We start from the raw sequence: 17,488 nt of genomic DNA, 5'->3' as shown, positions 1-17,488 counted from the left end.
GTCCGGAACTCGATGGCATAGTCTGAGGTAGACTGGGACCCCTGCCACATCTCCATGAGCCCTCTAGCCGTCTCCCGGCCAGACAGAGAGCAGTCGAAAGTTCACCTCATCTCCTCGGAGAAATCCTTGAAACAGGAATAAAAGGGTGCATCGGCGTCCCAGACCACTGTTCCCCACTCTCTGGCCTTGCCAGTGAGGAGCGTGATTGTATATGCTACCTGGGAGGGTTCTGTGGGGAAGGCCAGAGGTTGCAGTTCTAGGCTCAAAGGGCATTGAGACAGAAACAATCTGCAAGTACCTGGTTCTCCATCGTAGGGCTGAGGCGCTGGAAGTCTTGGTTCACGGAGAAGAGCAGTGGCAGGAGCTGAAGTAGGAGACGGCTGGGCAGGGGTAGGCACGGCTTGATAGCACTGCATCTGTGTGGTGAGGAGGTTGAGTGAGTTGGACAGGGTGGCAAGGTTCTGGGTGATCTGCTGGAGGTCTTGTTGATGGGTCCCGAGGAGAGTCCCTTGCTGCTGGATGGCCGTTCTCAGACGGGTGAGTTCTGCTGGATCCATGATGGCCGGAATGTACTGTTAGGGGAGATGGAGGTGTGGTGAGATAAGGATCCACAAGCAGAACACAGACAGTAATCCAAAAAAAAGGTGATTTAATCCAGGGAAAAAGGGCATGGCAAAAAGGTGAACAAACAGGACAAAAACAAATGGCAAAATAGTCCAGGTAAAAAGAGACAAAAAACTTGACAAAAACACAAGGCAGACAAGGACAAAAATGCTAGAGCAAAAAACCATAAACAAGAAGAAAACCCTAAGTGCAAAAACCATAAACTGAAAAAATAGCTTAAGCAAAAACCATGAAATGCAATAAAGGCACAGAAACGGCTGGAATAGCAAAACGAGATGTTCTGGCAAAGTCAGGTTCTGAGAACGGCCTTTATACAGGCAGGGGTGAAAACCAGGAAGTGAGTTGAAGGTGAGCTGGAATTCCCATCCCGGATCCGGATCCGCGTTGGCGTGGGAGATCCATAATCTGCGGAGTAGATGTCCGGGGCGGAGCATGACAGATAAAATGTTACTGATCCAATTTTTTTTTTTGCCATTTGCTAAAGACAATACAAATAACAGTGAGAAGATTTGGTAAAATAAATAAATGATAGGTGTGTCCAGACTTTTGGCTGATACTGATCTGTTGCCATGGAGGTGGCATCTGATGGTGGTTTTGGAGACTTGGAAACCCCAAACTTTTACGTTATCTTGTAATTCACCAACAATGATTTTTGAGGATTTTTTTTGCCTCTAATCATCCTCTTCACTCTACATGGGGCAAAATAAACTTTGGTCCTCTTCCAGGCAAATTTGTAACAGTTCCAGTTGGTGTCCACTTTTTATTATTGCCCTAACAGTAGAAATGAACATTTTCAGGCGAGTAGCTTTTTTTTTTTTCCATAACCATTCCCTGACTTATCAACACACTTCTCCCTCATTTGGTTTGTGTGTTCTCTTATCTTTCCCATGCTGATGAATGACTAAGGGAATTTGGCCTCTGTGTCACCTCCTATGTGTTCCACAGTTAATCAGGAAGTCATGGATTACAGCTTGAAAGTTCTTATACACTCCAAAACTTTTTAAAAAAATGTACAATTTAAATGGGAAACATGCTTCAGTTACATTGTGTTCACTATAATTTCCAGGGATGCAAATAGTACTGACACGTGTTTTTATTGAAAGTAATTATTTCCTGCGGAAGGATTTGTTTATCTTTTGAATAAATTTATTTCAGTTAAAAGTTGGATTTTTCCTCATTTTTTCAGTGTGAAATGAAGCTACTTCACCAAAAGGTGGATTTTTTTCTAACCCTTTTTTACTAACTTTTTACAAGGGGTGCCAGTAATTGGTGTGTGTGTGTGATAAAATACAAATGTTCTTATAAATGTACCTATGCAAAAATGCTACTGAAACAATGGATACATCTGACTTATGTACTGTAGATGGGGAAAGTGGTAAAAAAAATCCCACAATGAGGAAAAACAGTCATTTTCCCATCTACATCATGTGAAAGCCTACAATTGAGTACAAATCCCCCCCAAAAAAAGAGAGAAATAACTGTGCAAGGTGCATGCAAAACCAATCACAAATGTCCTTCAAATGGAGAGCAATGCAGGCAGGCAGCAACTGAGTGGTGCTGGAAGTCGAATCTTCTATGATATTGCCTCAGATGTGACTATAGAGTCATTTGACTACCATGAGGTTGAGTGAGGTCAGAGTAACAGCAGAAAGTGTTCCTTCTCAGAATCCAGATTATAAGGACCCAGACAGGCAAGACAGGCTCGTTTAAGGACTCTCTTATGATGAGTCGAGCAGCAGCAGAAGGACTCTCGCAGATTATGAAGGCCATGGAGGAGTTAGATGCACCACAGAACATGCCAGAGGGTCTGGACCCAGCCATGTGGGAGAGATTCTGTTTGGCCAGGAGGACCAAAGTGGAGAGTGAGCAGAAGGTGAGAAAATTATCTCAATGATGGCTACTAAAGTGCACAAGTTTACTGAGAATGCCTCCTGTGAAAAAAATTCTTCCTAAGGAAGTGATTGTCTAGATTTATAAATCTGCCATCAATTTGACTCCTCCATAATTTCTGTAAATATAGTAATTTTATTATCCACTCTTATGAAATGACACAGTTAACTGATAATAATGGAACATTGCAGTGATCCAAAACATCCCGCTCAGACAAATAAGCATGTTCTGTATGTTCACTTTTTGTGTTAGGTAAAAATGAAGGCACTGACATTAGCAGAAATGCAGACATTTCTACAGAAGAGGACAGACGAAGTGGAGAATGCACAAATGGAAATCAAGAACCTTGTTGATCATCTTAATTAGTAAGAAATGAATTTTTGTGATTTTTTAAATGATATTAGCATCATGCTGAGAAACGTTCAAAGCACGGACATTTCTATGTTATGTAGGAACAAGGTTAAAATGGTGCTACATTCATCCATCCATCCATTATCTGTAGCCGCTTATCTTGTTCTACAGGGTCACAGGCAAGCTGGAGCCTATCCCAGCTGACTATGGGCGAAAGGCGGGGTACACCCTGGACAAGTCGCCAGGTTATCGCAGGGCTGACACATAGACACAAACAACCATTCACACTCACATTCACACCTACGATCAATTTAAAGCTGCCAATTAGCCTAACCTGCATGTCTTTGGACTGTGGGGAAAACCGGAGCACCCAGAAGAAACCCACGCAGATACGGGGAGAACATGCAAACTCCACACAGAAAGGCCCTCATTGGCCGCTGGGTTCAAACCCAAGACCTTCTTGCTGTGAAGCAACAGTGCTAACCACTACACCACCCTGACGCCCTAGTGCTACATCATGATGTAATATTGTCATAAAAAGCAGCAACAAAAAGGGGCTTTATAAATATTCTTTAGTAATATTTCAAGGAAATATTCACTTATTTATTCATCATCATGTTGTAAAACATTTGCGAATATTTCAGAACTACAGTTTTTATACTTGTATTATTGTTTACTTAACATTAAATTTCCTTCAGCCTCCGAGAAGAGAAGAAGAGGTTCTGCCTCAACGTTATGGTACAGATCCTGTTAAAACAAGGCCAGGTTGAGGTGGAGACTGGAGACTTTACTGCAGACTATTCAGACTCTTTGTTGCTCCACCGCAGTGTTGTGGAGGACCTGAACAAAACCATTAGGGTACTGAGACTATTACACTCTTCCCTTGTCCTGCTGTTTATACTTATTGACATTTCATTTCTTGAGAACCTGTACAGAACCATAGTGCGATACAGTGTGCAAATAATGTGGAACACAAAACTTCTCTTCTAGGTTTTAGGAGAGCAGAAGATCGCCATCATGGTGGAGTGCAAAGACTTTCATAAAGGAATTATTCAGCAGGAATGGGAGCATAAGAGGATGAGTAGACAGATTGAAGATCTCAAAAACAAAGTCAGAGATATTCAGATGCTGCATGTGTCTCAGGAGCTCCAAGAGGTAAAGCCTGAATGTGCTTATGTTGATGGTATTTTACAGAACTATGCATTGTGTGGCTGTTCTTGAATGAAAAGTTTCCCTGCCTCAGTAATGCATTTGTAAAACTCTTTACTATGAAATGCAAAGCTGCAGCTGACACCCTTCCCTGAGGCAGAAGTGCAAATTAATTTTTTTGTATAGTGTGGTGTCAGAACATTTAACCACAAAATATGTTATTACTTGAATTGAGACTGAGGGTTGGGAAATATGTAAGGAATAAAACAAGATAGGATGTGCTGCTGGTGGCACGGTGGTGTAGTGATTAGCGCTGTTGCCTCACAGCAAGAAGGTCCGGGTTCGAGCCCCGTGGCCGGCGAGGGCCTTTCTGTGCGGAGTTTGCATGTTCTCCCCGTGTTCGCGTGGGTTTCCTCCGGATACTCCGGTTTCCCCCACAGTCCAAAGACATGCAGGTTAGGTTAACTGGTGACTCTAAATTGACCGTAGGTGTGAATGGTTGTCTGTGTCTATGTGTCAGCCCTGCGATGACCTGGCGACTTGTCCAGGGTGTACCCCGCCTTTCGCCCGTAGTCAGCTGGGATAGGCTCCAGCTTGCCTGTGACCCTGTAGAACAGGATAAAACGACTAGAGATAATGAGATGAGATGAGAATGTGCTGCTATAGGATAATAATCACATGGCAGGGTGGTGGGATGCGGCACTATGTTCAAAACAAAACAAAATTTAGTTAATTATTTTCCCATAAAAGCACATCACAAAGTGAGATAATTACTAACAAGCCTAGCTTTTATTCATTAAAGAATGACATCATACTTTTCTCAGTTTATAGTTACATTCAGAGTTGGGGTACATTGAAGAAACAAGTTAGTTCCTGTTATCACGTACATTATAACAGCTATAAATAGTCATCCTCTCACCAGCCTCTACTTTTCTCTCTGTCTTGAAGTTAATACAACGAAATAAAAATTCACAGCTTGTCATGTTACTGAGTAACTGAAAATGTACTGACTGGTACAAAGCACTGACACCTAAAACTCCTTTATAAATGTTAAATAAACATCTCTTTACAGTCTCTTCACCATATCAACGATTATAGATTTTTTTAAACAGTAACAATGTTTGTTATTTTTTAATTCATTTAATGGGCCTCATTTATCAATCTTTTATAAAATCATATGTAAATGTTTATATAAGCCAAACCAAACAAAAATTTTCTACCGGCTTTACAAAAGTTTCAGAAACGCTGAAGTGCTTCATACTATCCTGAGTATGTTGATCATCTGTAAAGTGCAAAGTGCATTCCTGACAGTTAATTTGGATTTAGTAATGCTCATATCATCGATTCATATCCTGTTTGATAAATGAGGCCCATTATGAGGTTTAAATTACGTAGCACAACCACCATACAAGCCTCTCTGAAATAACCAGTGTAAAAACCATAACATACACTACGTGGCTAAAACCTTATAGACACCTGACCATCACACCTATATGCGGGTTTTCCTCAAACTGTTGCCACAAAGGTGTAAGCACAACCTGTTCCTGTAATCTGTAACATCAAACACGTTCCAGAATGACAATGCCTCTGTGCACAAAGCAAGGTCCATGAAGACATGGTTTGCCAAGAATGATGTGGAAGAACTCAAGTGGTCTGCACAGTGTCCTGACCTTAACCCTGCTGAACACCTTGGGGGATGAATTAGAATGCAGACTGCATCCCAGGCCACCTCACTTGACATCAGTGCCCAATTTCACTAATGCTCCTGTGGCCGAATGAACAAATCCCCTCAGCCATGTTCCAAAATCTAGTAGAAAGCCTTCCCAGAAGAGTGGAGGTTAAATCTGGAATGGGATGTTCAAAAAGTACATAAGGGTGTGATGTTCAAGTGTCCCAAAACTTTTGGCCATATAGCGTATTAGAGTGAGTGCATTAAGATAACCTGTGATTTGCCTTGCAGCTGGCATTCCTTCAGATTTTTGCTTTTATAGAAAAATACCTTAAAAAAAGACAACTCATATATTGAATGTGTAGACATGTAATGACACTGAGTATGTAATTAAGTACTTGACAGAGACAGACCATGACAACAGAATGTCCAACAAGGTGTTTGCTCTGGAGAAGACAATAACGTTAGAAGAGAAGGTAATCAAGTCATTCTTTTGAATGAGTTCAAATCAAAATGAATCCATAAATGTTCTTGCTAGTGCATGAGTCATCTGCTGTTTTTTGTCTAGACTTATATGAAGAATGTACAGAGCTGTAAGAAGCTGATAAAGGGTCTGAACAGACAAATTGAGGTGAAGAATGGGAATAATGCAGCTTTAGATCTGCAGTTGACCAACATGCAAGTAACTGTCGCAGAAGGAAGTAATATCTATGAGACCACAGGTATCTGGCTTTTTTTTTTTTAATGAAAACCCTAAAATATTAAGAGAGTAGCTTTAATTATAAACCCAAATGCATTCTGTGCAAATCCAAGCCTTTTTATGTAAAGAACAGCTGTATTTATTCTACTGGTTTGAATGAGGGTGGCACGGTGGTGTAGTGGTTAGCACTGTCACCTCACAGCAAGAAGGTCCTGGGTTCAAGCCCCATGGCCGGCGAGGGCCTTTCTGTGCAGAGTTTGCATGTTCTCCCCGTGTCCGCGTGGGTTTCCTCTGGGTGCTCCGGTTTCCCCCCACAGTCCAAAGACATGCAGGTTAGGTTAACTGGTGACTCTAAATTGACCGTAGGTGTGAGTGTGAATGGTTGTCTGTGTCTATGTGTCAGCCCTGCGATAACCTGGCGACTTGTCCAGGGTGTATCCCGCCTTTCGCCTGTAGTCAGCTGGGATAGGCTCCAGCTTGCCTGCAACCCTGTAGGACAGGATAAGCGGCTAGAGATAATGGATGGATGGTTTGAATGAATATATTGTAGATTCATACAACATTTTAAGAAAGGAAAAGCAAATTATTATTATTATTATTATTATTATTATTATTATTATTATTATCCATCCATTATCTGTAGCCGCTTATCCTTCTACAGGGTCGCAGGCAGGGTCGCAGATAGGATTTTTGAACTGGGGGGGACTGAGCTGTCAGCAAATGATTCTATTTTGTGTATATATATATATATATATATATATATATATATATATATATATATATATATATACACACTACCGTTCAAAAGTTTGGGGTCACTTTGAAATGTCCTTATTTTTGAAAGAAAAGCACTGTTCTTTTCAATGAAGATCACTTTAAACTAATCAGAAATCCACTCTATCCATTGCTAATGTGGTAAATGACTATTCTAGCTGCAAATGTCTGGTTTTTGGTGCAATATCTCCATAGGTGTATAGAGGCCCATTTCCAGCAACTCTCACTCCAGTGTTCTAATGGTACAATGTGTTTGCTCATTGCCTCAGAAGGCTAATGGATGATTAGAAAACCCTTGTACAATCATGTTAGCACAGCTGAAAACAGTTGAGCTCTTTAGAGAAGCTATAAAACTGACCTTCCTTTGAGCAGATTGAGTTTCTGGAGCATCACATTTGTGGGGTCGATTAAATGCTCAAAATGGCCAGAAAAATGTCTTGACTATATTTTCTATTCATTTTACAACTTATGGTGGGAAATAAAAGTGTGACTTTTCATGGAAAACACAAAATTGTCTGGGTGACCCCAAACTTTTGAACGGTAGTGTATATACATGTTATTTCACCTCCCTCACTGCCATCACCAGGAACTACCTGCAGGCCAGGACAATGATAACATTTTAACATAGCCTATGGAAATCCAAAGTTTACACATTATCATCACGCACAGAAATTGCAAAACTGCAAAACTAGTTTTAAAACCGCTAAGTTCCAACTGTTAAACATAGCGAGAGGCTGGGCTACGTGTGTGTGTGTAAAGTGTAAACCAGTGCATCCTGACTTTCTAACTATGCCTGTGTGTTGCGTGAGCGGCAGTCAGTCAACAACTCTTCGCAAAGTTTCCTTATGAAACAATATGCTCGCTGAAATTATGGCAGGGAACGCCAGATTAAACATTAAAACTGCCTTCTGAGCACTGTATCTACAGGCTACCACCGAAAGAAGGAGGCTACCAGAAAGGCATCTCTACTCCGTACGATTTTACTTTCACTACGACATTACTTTGAACAGACTATCAAAAAATTGCAAGGTGATATGATAAAGTAAGGCACAGTTTACTCACAGTCGTTTTTTTTTTTTTTTTTAAAACGATGCAATCGTTTTCTGCCTTTTGGCACCCTTCATTATGCCGTGTTGGGGTCCTGAACTAGGAGGAGCTGTCCCCGATATGCCTGTCAAACTTGTTGTGGGTAACCATAGCAACCAAGCTCGAGCTCGCAACCCGTGCAGTCTGCGTAGTTGCAACAGTGAGTACTGCTGTGCACCTCAATAAACCGAATGGTAATTAGTCTTTTGATTTTTCCATGAGGTTTGCCTTATGCAAAGAAAGACAGCATAAACGTTTTTTCCTCCCTATAAGTGGGGGGACCGAACGAGGTGAATTTAAATCTGGGTGGGACGAATCCCCCCCGTCCCCCCCTCTATCTGCGCCCGTGGCAGGCAAGCTGGAGCCTATCCCAGCTGACTACGGGCGAAAGGCGGGGTACACCCTGGACAAGTCGCCAGGTCATCGCAGGGCTAACATATAGACACAGACAACCATTCACACTCACATTCACACCTACGGTCAATTTAGAGTCACCAGTTAACCTAACCTGCATGTCTTTGGACTGTGGGGGAAACCAGAGCACCCGGAGGAAACCCATGCGGACACGGGGAGAACATGCAAACTCCGCACAGAAAGGCCCTCGCTAGTCGCTGGGCTTGAACCCAGGACCTTCTTGCAGTGAGGCAACAGTGCTATACCACCGTGCCGCCTATTATTATTATTATTATTATTATTATTATAATAATACTTTAGTATAAATACGGAGGTGAGTATAGAAAATTGTGCGCTGATTGGTCAAGAAATTTGGATTATTTATCGATAATCACTTCAAGAGACTCGGCAAAATGGCAGCCGATTGCTTTGTCACGGTAAGTGAGGAAAAATTAGAAATTATGAAAGAAAATCTGTTCCTAAAAGCACTTAAGTTGCTACGAAATTTGATCTAAAACTATTCAAAGGTAAGGTGGAATTATGACTTATTTTATCAATTTCAAAACAAACTGCAAGTCGGCATAGATAAGTGACACAAATCTGTGCGCATTACATCTGCATGCCACGTTGAAGATTGAAACAAATAATTTTTTAAATACGATTTTTAATTTAAAAAAAAATCACTGGTGTATTTATGCTAAAACAATTATCTGCCTCAAGCTCAGGCTCAGTATTATTATATTATTTACCAATATTCACCTCGCCTTTGGCGGATAATTGTGAAATATAACCAAACATATGTGGACACCTGACCATCACACCCCTATGTGCTTATTTTTATTTGTTCCAAAACCATGGGCATTGATATAGTGTTGGTACCTCCTTTGTTGCTATAAAAGCTTCCACTCTTCTGCAAAGGCTTCCATTAGATTTTGTTACTTGGCTCTGGAAATTTGCCCATTCAGCCACAAGTAGACCTGGAGCACAGTCATGCTGACTGTGTTCATCTCAGAGGTGTTCAGTGGGGTTGAGTGGGTTCTGTGCAGATCACTTTGAGTTCTTCAACTCCAGCCTTGGCAAACTATGTCTTTATGGACCTTGCATTGTCTACAGCAGCTTTATCACTGTGGTTCTTAATTCCAGTGAAAGAAATTCTTAATGCTACAGCATATATAGACATCCTATACATTTGTGGGCTTCCAACTTTGTGGCAACAATTTGGGGAAGAGCCACATATGTGTGTGATGGTCAGTTGTCCACAAACGTTTGGCCATATAATCTATTTAAATTAAAAGGTAGACTGCCTTTCGGATTTTTCAAGTTTAAGTCAGAAAAATAATTTTCCCTGACACCCAATTATTTTTGTTTAGTGAACCGAAAGCTACTGAATTTGAATCACAGACTTCCAATTTTATTACGTTTTTTAAAATAGAACAATTAATGAATTAAAGGCCATATGGCCCTAAATTCTCCACTATTTTTGTATATTTTTGCCTGCTTCAACATGTCCCAGTTCAAGATACTACATCATGCATCATGTGGTGGGCTTTCCCCATTTGTGCAAGGCATTGTGGGATACATATTTGAAACAGGAGAGGAAAATGGAGGACACAAATGAAACGTGGAAGACCGACTACAGTAACAGAAAGCGAGAAGAAAAGATGTTATGCAGTGTTGGGAGTAACGCGTTACAAAAGTAACGAATTACTGTAATGCATTGCTTTTTGCGGTAACGCGGTAATGTAAGGCATTACAGAAAAAAATGTGGTAATATTTTACTCGGTACAAATGTCAGTAACGCGCATTACAATGCATTTTTAACCTGGAATGAAGTGGTGGGGTTTTTTTTTCCTTCATACAAATTCGCCAAAATCACCGCGAGATCAGCAGAGGTGAAATGTCCGTTCAAAATGTTTCACTTCCTTTTCCTTTAGGCTAGTCAGACAGAAGAGAGAGATGAGTGAGCCTGCAGCTGATCTAACGTCGGATAGCACATTCTCCAGATGGGCACACGCCCAATACTTTAAGTTTGTGAAAAATAAGGATGTGAAGAACATCGTAGTCAAATGCACTTTGTGTGCTAAACCTAAAGAACTGTCCACTTCCCGAAATAGCACCAGTAATTTAACTAAACATTTACAGAGGTGCCATAGTAACATGAAGTTAGCAAGGAAGCAAGCGGAGGATGAGAGTGGCGATAAAATCACAAAGCAGCCAAAATTAACGTTCTGCCGCTCTGAGATGCTCCTTCAGCCTCAGGAGGTTCGGAGACTTGTGGCGGAGTATGTTGTTGAAGATATGCTGACAGTTTGTTTACATTTTTGTCCTGTATAACTGAGGTTTTTTTTTCTGGTCAGAAGTCAGACTAAAAAGTGATTGAGCTGCCTTTCCTTCGAGGGCTAATAGGCCTAAGCACTTCAATATCATTAAAAGCATTTTGATTTTGTTATTTCTAATTCCGTTTTTCGAAATGTGACTGGGTAGCCTCATATAGCTAATAGTCATTGTCTAGCCATGATTTAAAAGGCTTGTGTGTTTTTTTTCAGGCCAGTTTTATTGTAGGCTACGATTTGACATTTTTGTTAAATTTCTGAAATGATGGAGTCATATCCCTTAGGGCTAATCTTTTTTTTTTTTTTTATGAAGCATAAACTATGCTTAATGCTGTAAACTTGAAAACAATAAAGGCATAGAAATGCTAATTTTGTATCCTGTCATATCTTTAGACATTACAATACAGTTCAATTAATGTTAATATGAATAGGCCTAAAGTTACAGTATTTCTATCACAATTTGCCAGACTTTGACCTTTTGTCTGTTCTTGCGATGATTGTTCCTTGTATTGTGCCATGAGCCATCACTGTGGCTATTATATTCTAGTGTTTTTAACCATAAGCCTAGCTCAGTCAGATACCACATCACCTTCCACTGGATGTGTGATGAGCTAATTGAGCGTCTTGAGCTACATTTAGATTGCCAAATCCATACTTCCACTTATTTTGGTGAGAGTAACTTAAAAGTAATGCAATAGTAGTGTAATGCCTTACATTTTAAATACAGTAATATTGTAATGTAACTCATTACTTTAAAATGACAGTAACAAGTAATAAATAATGCAAAACAGTTTTGAAGTAACTTGCCCAACACTGATGTTATGTTGCGAAGGAAAGGAAACGCAGAACCAAACTAATAAATATTGGCAGGCAGTGAGCACCTCGGTGTGATCAGCTGTTCGTTTAGCAACAAAATGATGTAACTGTCAGTGTTGGGTCAAGGTAAACCTGCGCATGTGCACACAGACTTCCTCTGTTTGCTTGACTGGGCGAAGCGAGCGATTTCATGCACATCATTTGTTTGGGAATCCCCTCAAATTAAATAACTTCCCAGCCACAGAATTGCCTGACATTTTGTGAAATATTACAGAAATAAACATATATCACAATGACCAAGGGGCGGCACGGTGGTGTAGTGGTTAGCGCTGTCGCCTCACAGCAAGAAGGTCCTGGGTTCGAGCCCCGGGGCCGGCGAGGGCCTTTCTGTGCGGAGTTTGCATGTTCTCCCCGTGTCTGCGTGGGTTTCCTCCGGGTGCTCCGGTTTCCCCCACAGTCCAAAGACATGCAGGTTAGGTTAACTGGTGACTCTAAATTGACCGTAGGTGTGAATGTGAGTGTGAATGGTTGTCTGTGTCTATATGTCAGCCCTGTGATGACCTGGCGACTTGTCCAGGGTGTACCCCGCCTTTCGCCCATAGTCAGCTGGGATAGGCTCCAGCTTGCCTGCGACCCTGTAGAAGGATAAAGCGGCTAGAGATAATGAGATGAGATGAGATGACAATGACCAAATTTCAGAGGGAACCAAATTTCACCGATTTTACAAAATCGAAAGGCTGTCTCTCTTTAAAACGTAAATAACATTTAAATTCAATACAATTGACAGTATCTGTGAACAATAATTCTAATTACAACTTTACTGTTTCTTCAGCAATAGAGGAGAATCAAGAGTATGAAGCTAAGCAACGCTATCAAAATATCCTGAAGAGGAAGAATCTTGTGGACTTGGCCAAAGCACAGGATATGGACTTAGTCATACTGAGCGCTGAGTTGGAACGCATGCGAATGAAGACATTTCCTGCTCTTTCTCAATAGAAACATATCCGGTACAGAACTTTGAACACAAAATCCTGTTCAACACTATTCACATTTATATTTAAATCCATGAGAAAGGCACTTAAAAATTCAAACATGAAATGAGCAAAATGTGTAACAAAGTGTAAAAATGTAGGATAAATCTGTTGCAGGTTACCCTGGTTTGTCTCTTTGGTTCCATATGTAATCTTATAAAGCTATTTTTTAGAAAGAAAGCACAACTTTATTCATCACACACTTGTGAAATTCGTCTCTGCATTTAACCCATCTGAAGCAGTGAACACACACATGCGAGCAATGAGCACACACACATACCCAGAGCAGTGGGAAGCCATGCTAACAGCGCCTGGGGAGCAGTTTGGGGTTAGGTGCCTCGCTCAAGGGCACCTCAGCCCAAGGCCGTCCCATATTAACCTAACCTGCATGTCTTTGGACTGTGGGGGAAACCGGAGCACCCAGAGGAAACCCACACAGACACGGGGAGAACATCCAAAGTCCACACAGAGAGGCTCCCGCCGGCCACTGGGCTCGAACCCAGAACCTTCTTGCTGTGAGGCAACAGTGCTAACCACTTACGGTACACCACCGTGCTGCCCAAAGCTAGTTTGAGACATGTTATAGTTAAATAATCGAATACAGGGTGGTGTGATGCTTTACATTTTTTAATCAAATAACTTGTTGCTGTGGGATAAGAGGAATAAAACAATTAAGACCATGTTGTTATAGGAAAATAATCAACTTCAGGGTAGTAACAATCACACAATCAGACCACTCGATCACTTATTGTCTTATAGCAGGGTTGTAGAGTCGTGACCAGTACTTGGAGAAGCAGACATTAGAACTAACACCATTTTCAATGATGATAATAGCATAATTACAGTATCACATAAACCTAATCCGAGATTTATTTTACGCACATACATCGTCAAGAGTCAAAAAGTGACTGGATTTAAATAGTGAGCCATAGACCAGTTTGCCCTGCATTGTCTTAATGCTGATACTATTGTATTTAAAGTTCATTAAACTCTTTTCTCTTCTGCTAAACACTTACACATGTGGGTAGAAATTGTTAAATGTTCAAAAATCATTTCCCAGAACCAGAGAACCATTGGTTTCCAGATAACCAGCCAAGTTATCTGTTAATATGATAGCTACTGCTTTTCTGTATCTTCTCCAGGCACAAATAAGAGCAGGGATTAACATTACAACATGCCTTAACTTGTGTGTCAGATATTCACTGCCTGGAGGTTTTATAGTGCTTATGGTTTCTTTCAGTATTAGCTAGTATTAGAAAAATGCTTTTTTTTTTGCACTGCTGCTTGAGGTACAAACATTTACCCCACATATGAATGCGTCTATAGGATATAGGAAAACACCTATATGGTAATATCAGAATAAGCACTTATGCTAAGCATATCTTTATTTAACTTGTGTAACAGTGCAGTGACAGAACACTGTTCCTCTTGCTGTATTGTGAGTGCAGTCTCTCTGAATTTCTCTGTCAAGTGAAAGCAAAGTTCTTTGGTGTCTGATTATAGCAGCAGGTTGGTGTACACAATAGCCGAGATACAATATCAAACCAATGCCCCAAACATAATGAATGCTGGGTGTGTCTTCAGCTCCATAGACAGGACTTTGAAGCAGATAAAAAAGGATTTTTAAGGATTGTAGTGGACACTGAAAGGAAAGTTAAACATCGATGTGAAACAGTTTGTAATATTTTTTTCCTAAGTTTTACAGCAAGTGAAGTATAATCCCCTCGTAGTGACCATCCTTAACCTTTATGAAGTCAGATTTAATAAAGAAGTAATTATGATAGGAAGTTTTGTCAGGTATGGCAACTTTTCTGCCAAGATTCATGTCGAGACTTTTATTTTTCTTCTGCTGCTGTTCAAGTATTTACTTGCTCTCAGGAGGTTCTTCTGTTGTTAGCTGCACTTTTGTGAATCATCTACTGACTCCATGTAGCAGCAAACACAACAAATCTGATCTCTCAGTGCTTTTACACGTGACGAGGTGGAGCTTCGGCTCTTTCTGAGTCATGTGCATTCTGTCTAGTAGGTGTAGATGGGTGGGTGTAGGTGATGATGGGAAAGTGTCTGACTACAGAGGAACACTACTGACATTGCCTTGTGTATGATGTGTTTACCTGGTTGCCATTATAAATATAATCCTGAAGCTGTTTTCAGATATGATGATTAATGTTGGGGCAAGCAAGTTCTGATTAATCATTTTTACCTTCTGAGTCATCATTTTACCTTCTATCTAAATCCATTTCTCCCAAAAGGGATGCATCCAGTAAAAATGTGTTCTTTTATATCTGAAAAGAATAAGCCAGGGCAGTTTTTTGTTACAGGAAAATAATTAATGATGTGGTGGGTAATGTGGCCCAGTGCAAAGCAGAGTTACTGTTACCACACTAAAGTCGATTCATTTCCTTATAACTATTTATGCTCCAAAGTGTTTTTTTTTTCCTTTTATGCCACAGCAATTTACCATGGATTACAATGGGATTTTTTAAATGAATAAATGACTCATTGTACATTTCAAGTTACAGTTACTACCGCACAGGGAAAATGACTGAGCAATTTTTCCGGAGTTGAAAGTATTTTCCTCAAAAATAGTTAATTTTCTCTATTTTGAGTTTAGAGAATAAAATTTGGAGTTGGAGTGGGAGCAAAATTACAGAGTAATTCTGTAACAGAGGAGCAGAGTTGGTTGTGGCTCTGAACTGAGTAAAATAGTACAAGAGTTCATTTCAAGACACTGAATAGAGTCAAATACCAACACAAAGAGTAAAATATTAACAACGAATTGAAGAGAATTGACTCTGGAAAAACAGCTCTATCAAAAGGGTAACTTTTAGTCTTTTTAGAGAAGGACCAAATGTTATCTGGTGTAGAGGAAAATTTTCTTCAATTTGAGTAAAATTTTCTGTGTGATTTTTAGTTAGTTACTGTTGTGGAATGTCTATGAAAGAAGTTAGATCTCACTTATTTTATATTTTATATCACTTATTTTATGGCATCCATCAACAGTTGATCCTTTATCTTACTTACTTACTTACTTACTTACTTACTTACTTACTTACTTACTTACTTACTTACTTAATCTTTAACTCCTATCTGCTGTTGCAGACATTGAGCGGTTAAGGCCTTAGCCAACCATATCAAAATCCAATTCTCTTTTAATGGAATAAATGGATATTTTACCAGTCTCATTTTTCTCTCTCTTGAAGTTAATGAGACAAGAAATACAGCTGTTTACCTTCTTGTTATCAACACCTGTAACCAAGAAGTAGTCCTGAAGCCTTCTGTCCTGAAGACTCTGTCGTGTCTCAAAACCTTCATGTTATCCTGACTTTGACAAAGCACTGACACTGTGAACTCCTTCTAAAAATATGAAACAAATATCTCCTTACACGCACATTATCATAGTAACAATTAGCATCCTTTTAAAATCATATTTATGTGAAGTTTCCACCATTCAAGTCCATGTGAAATTGTTACTATAGAAATGATAACACACAGTACCAGTCAAAGGTTTGGAAACACCTTCTAATTCAATGTTTTTTTTTTTTTATTAAGACACTTCATGTCTTAAAGTAATGATGGATGTCATTTCTCTTTACTTAGTTGAGTGGTTCTTGACATAATATGGATCACTACAGTTGTGGAATATTTACTGTATTTTTATTATTTATTATTTACTGTTTTATCTCAAACGCATTAAGAAGGCAAAAAATTGCACTAATTAACTTTTGACGAGGCACACCTCTTACTTGAAAAGCATTCCAGGTGACTACCTCATGAAGCTGGTTAAGATAATGCCAATAGTGCGCAAAGCGTCATCAAGGTAAAAGCTGGCTACTTTGAAGAATCTAAAATATGAAACATATTTTGTTTTTTTAACACTTTTTTGTTTACCACAGACTTCCATATACACTATATTGCCAAAAGTATTCGCTCACCTGCCTTGACTCACATATGAGCTTAAGTGACATCCCATTCCTAATCCATAGGGTTCAATATGACGTCGGTCCACCCTTTGCAGCTAGAACAGCTTCAACTCTTCTGGGAAGGCTGTCCACAAGGTTTAGGAGTGTGTTTATGGGAATTTTTGACCATTCTTCCAGAAGCGCATTTGTGAGGTCACACACTGATGTTGGACGAGAAGGCCTGGCTCTCAGTCTCCGCTCTAATTCATCCCAAAGGTGTTCTATCGGGTTGAGGTCAGGACTCTGTGCAGGCCAGTCAAGTTCATCCACACCAGACTCTGTCATCCATGTCTTTATGGACCTTGCTTTGTGCACTGGTGTACAGTCATGTTGGAAGAGGAAGGGGCCAGCTCCAAACTGTAAAAACAGTCTGTGTGCCTAGCTGCTTGATTTTATACACCTGTGGCCATGGAAGTGATTGGAACACCTGATTCCGATAATTTGGATGGGTGAGCAAATACTTTTGGTAATGTAGTGTATGTTCCATGTGTTATTTCATAGTTTTGGTGTCTTCAGTATTGTTTTACAATGTAGAAAACAGTCAAAATACAGAAAACCCTGTGAATGAATAAGTTTGTCCAAACTTTTGACTGGTACTGTATTAATGCACTGCAAGTGCATTAAAGTGCATATCCTGGACCAATTTAGTGTTTTTTTATATGAAAGTATGTCCCTTTACACACTCATCCAGAAGGGTAATTTTGCACAAG

General features: G+C 40.0%; 1 protein-coding gene across 1 annotated transcript in view; it reads left to right on the top strand.

Annotated features, from left to right (window-relative positions):
- cfap43 (cilia and flagella associated protein 43) overlaps positions 1 to 13,825 on the top strand; it is a 52,491-nt gene extending 38,666 nt beyond the window's left edge. Inside the window, exons 31-37 of the mRNA XM_060924972.1 lie at positions 2,290 to 2,497; positions 2,767 to 2,879; positions 3,564 to 3,723; positions 3,856 to 4,020; positions 6,079 to 6,159; positions 6,252 to 6,405; positions 12,618 to 13,825. Of these exons, the coding sequence (XP_060780955.1) occupies positions 2,290 to 2,497; positions 2,767 to 2,879; positions 3,564 to 3,723; positions 3,856 to 4,020; positions 6,079 to 6,159; positions 6,252 to 6,405; positions 12,618 to 12,781 (1,045 nt within the window). The 3' untranslated portion in view covers positions 12,782 to 13,825. The remainder of the gene's footprint in view (positions 1 to 2,289; positions 2,498 to 2,766; positions 2,880 to 3,563; positions 3,724 to 3,855; positions 4,021 to 6,078; positions 6,160 to 6,251; positions 6,406 to 12,617) is intronic.
- The last annotated feature ends 3,663 nt before the right edge of the window (positions 13,826 to 17,488 follow it).

The sequence above is a fragment of the Neoarius graeffei genome, chromosome 7, assembly GCF_027579695.1.
Source record: "Neoarius graeffei isolate fNeoGra1 chromosome 7, fNeoGra1.pri, whole genome shotgun sequence".
Taxonomy (NCBI): Eukaryota; Metazoa; Chordata; class Actinopteri; order Siluriformes; family Ariidae; genus Neoarius; species Neoarius graeffei.
Note: the sequence above shows the minus strand (reverse complement) of the source record. Positions and strands in the feature narration are given on the sequence as shown.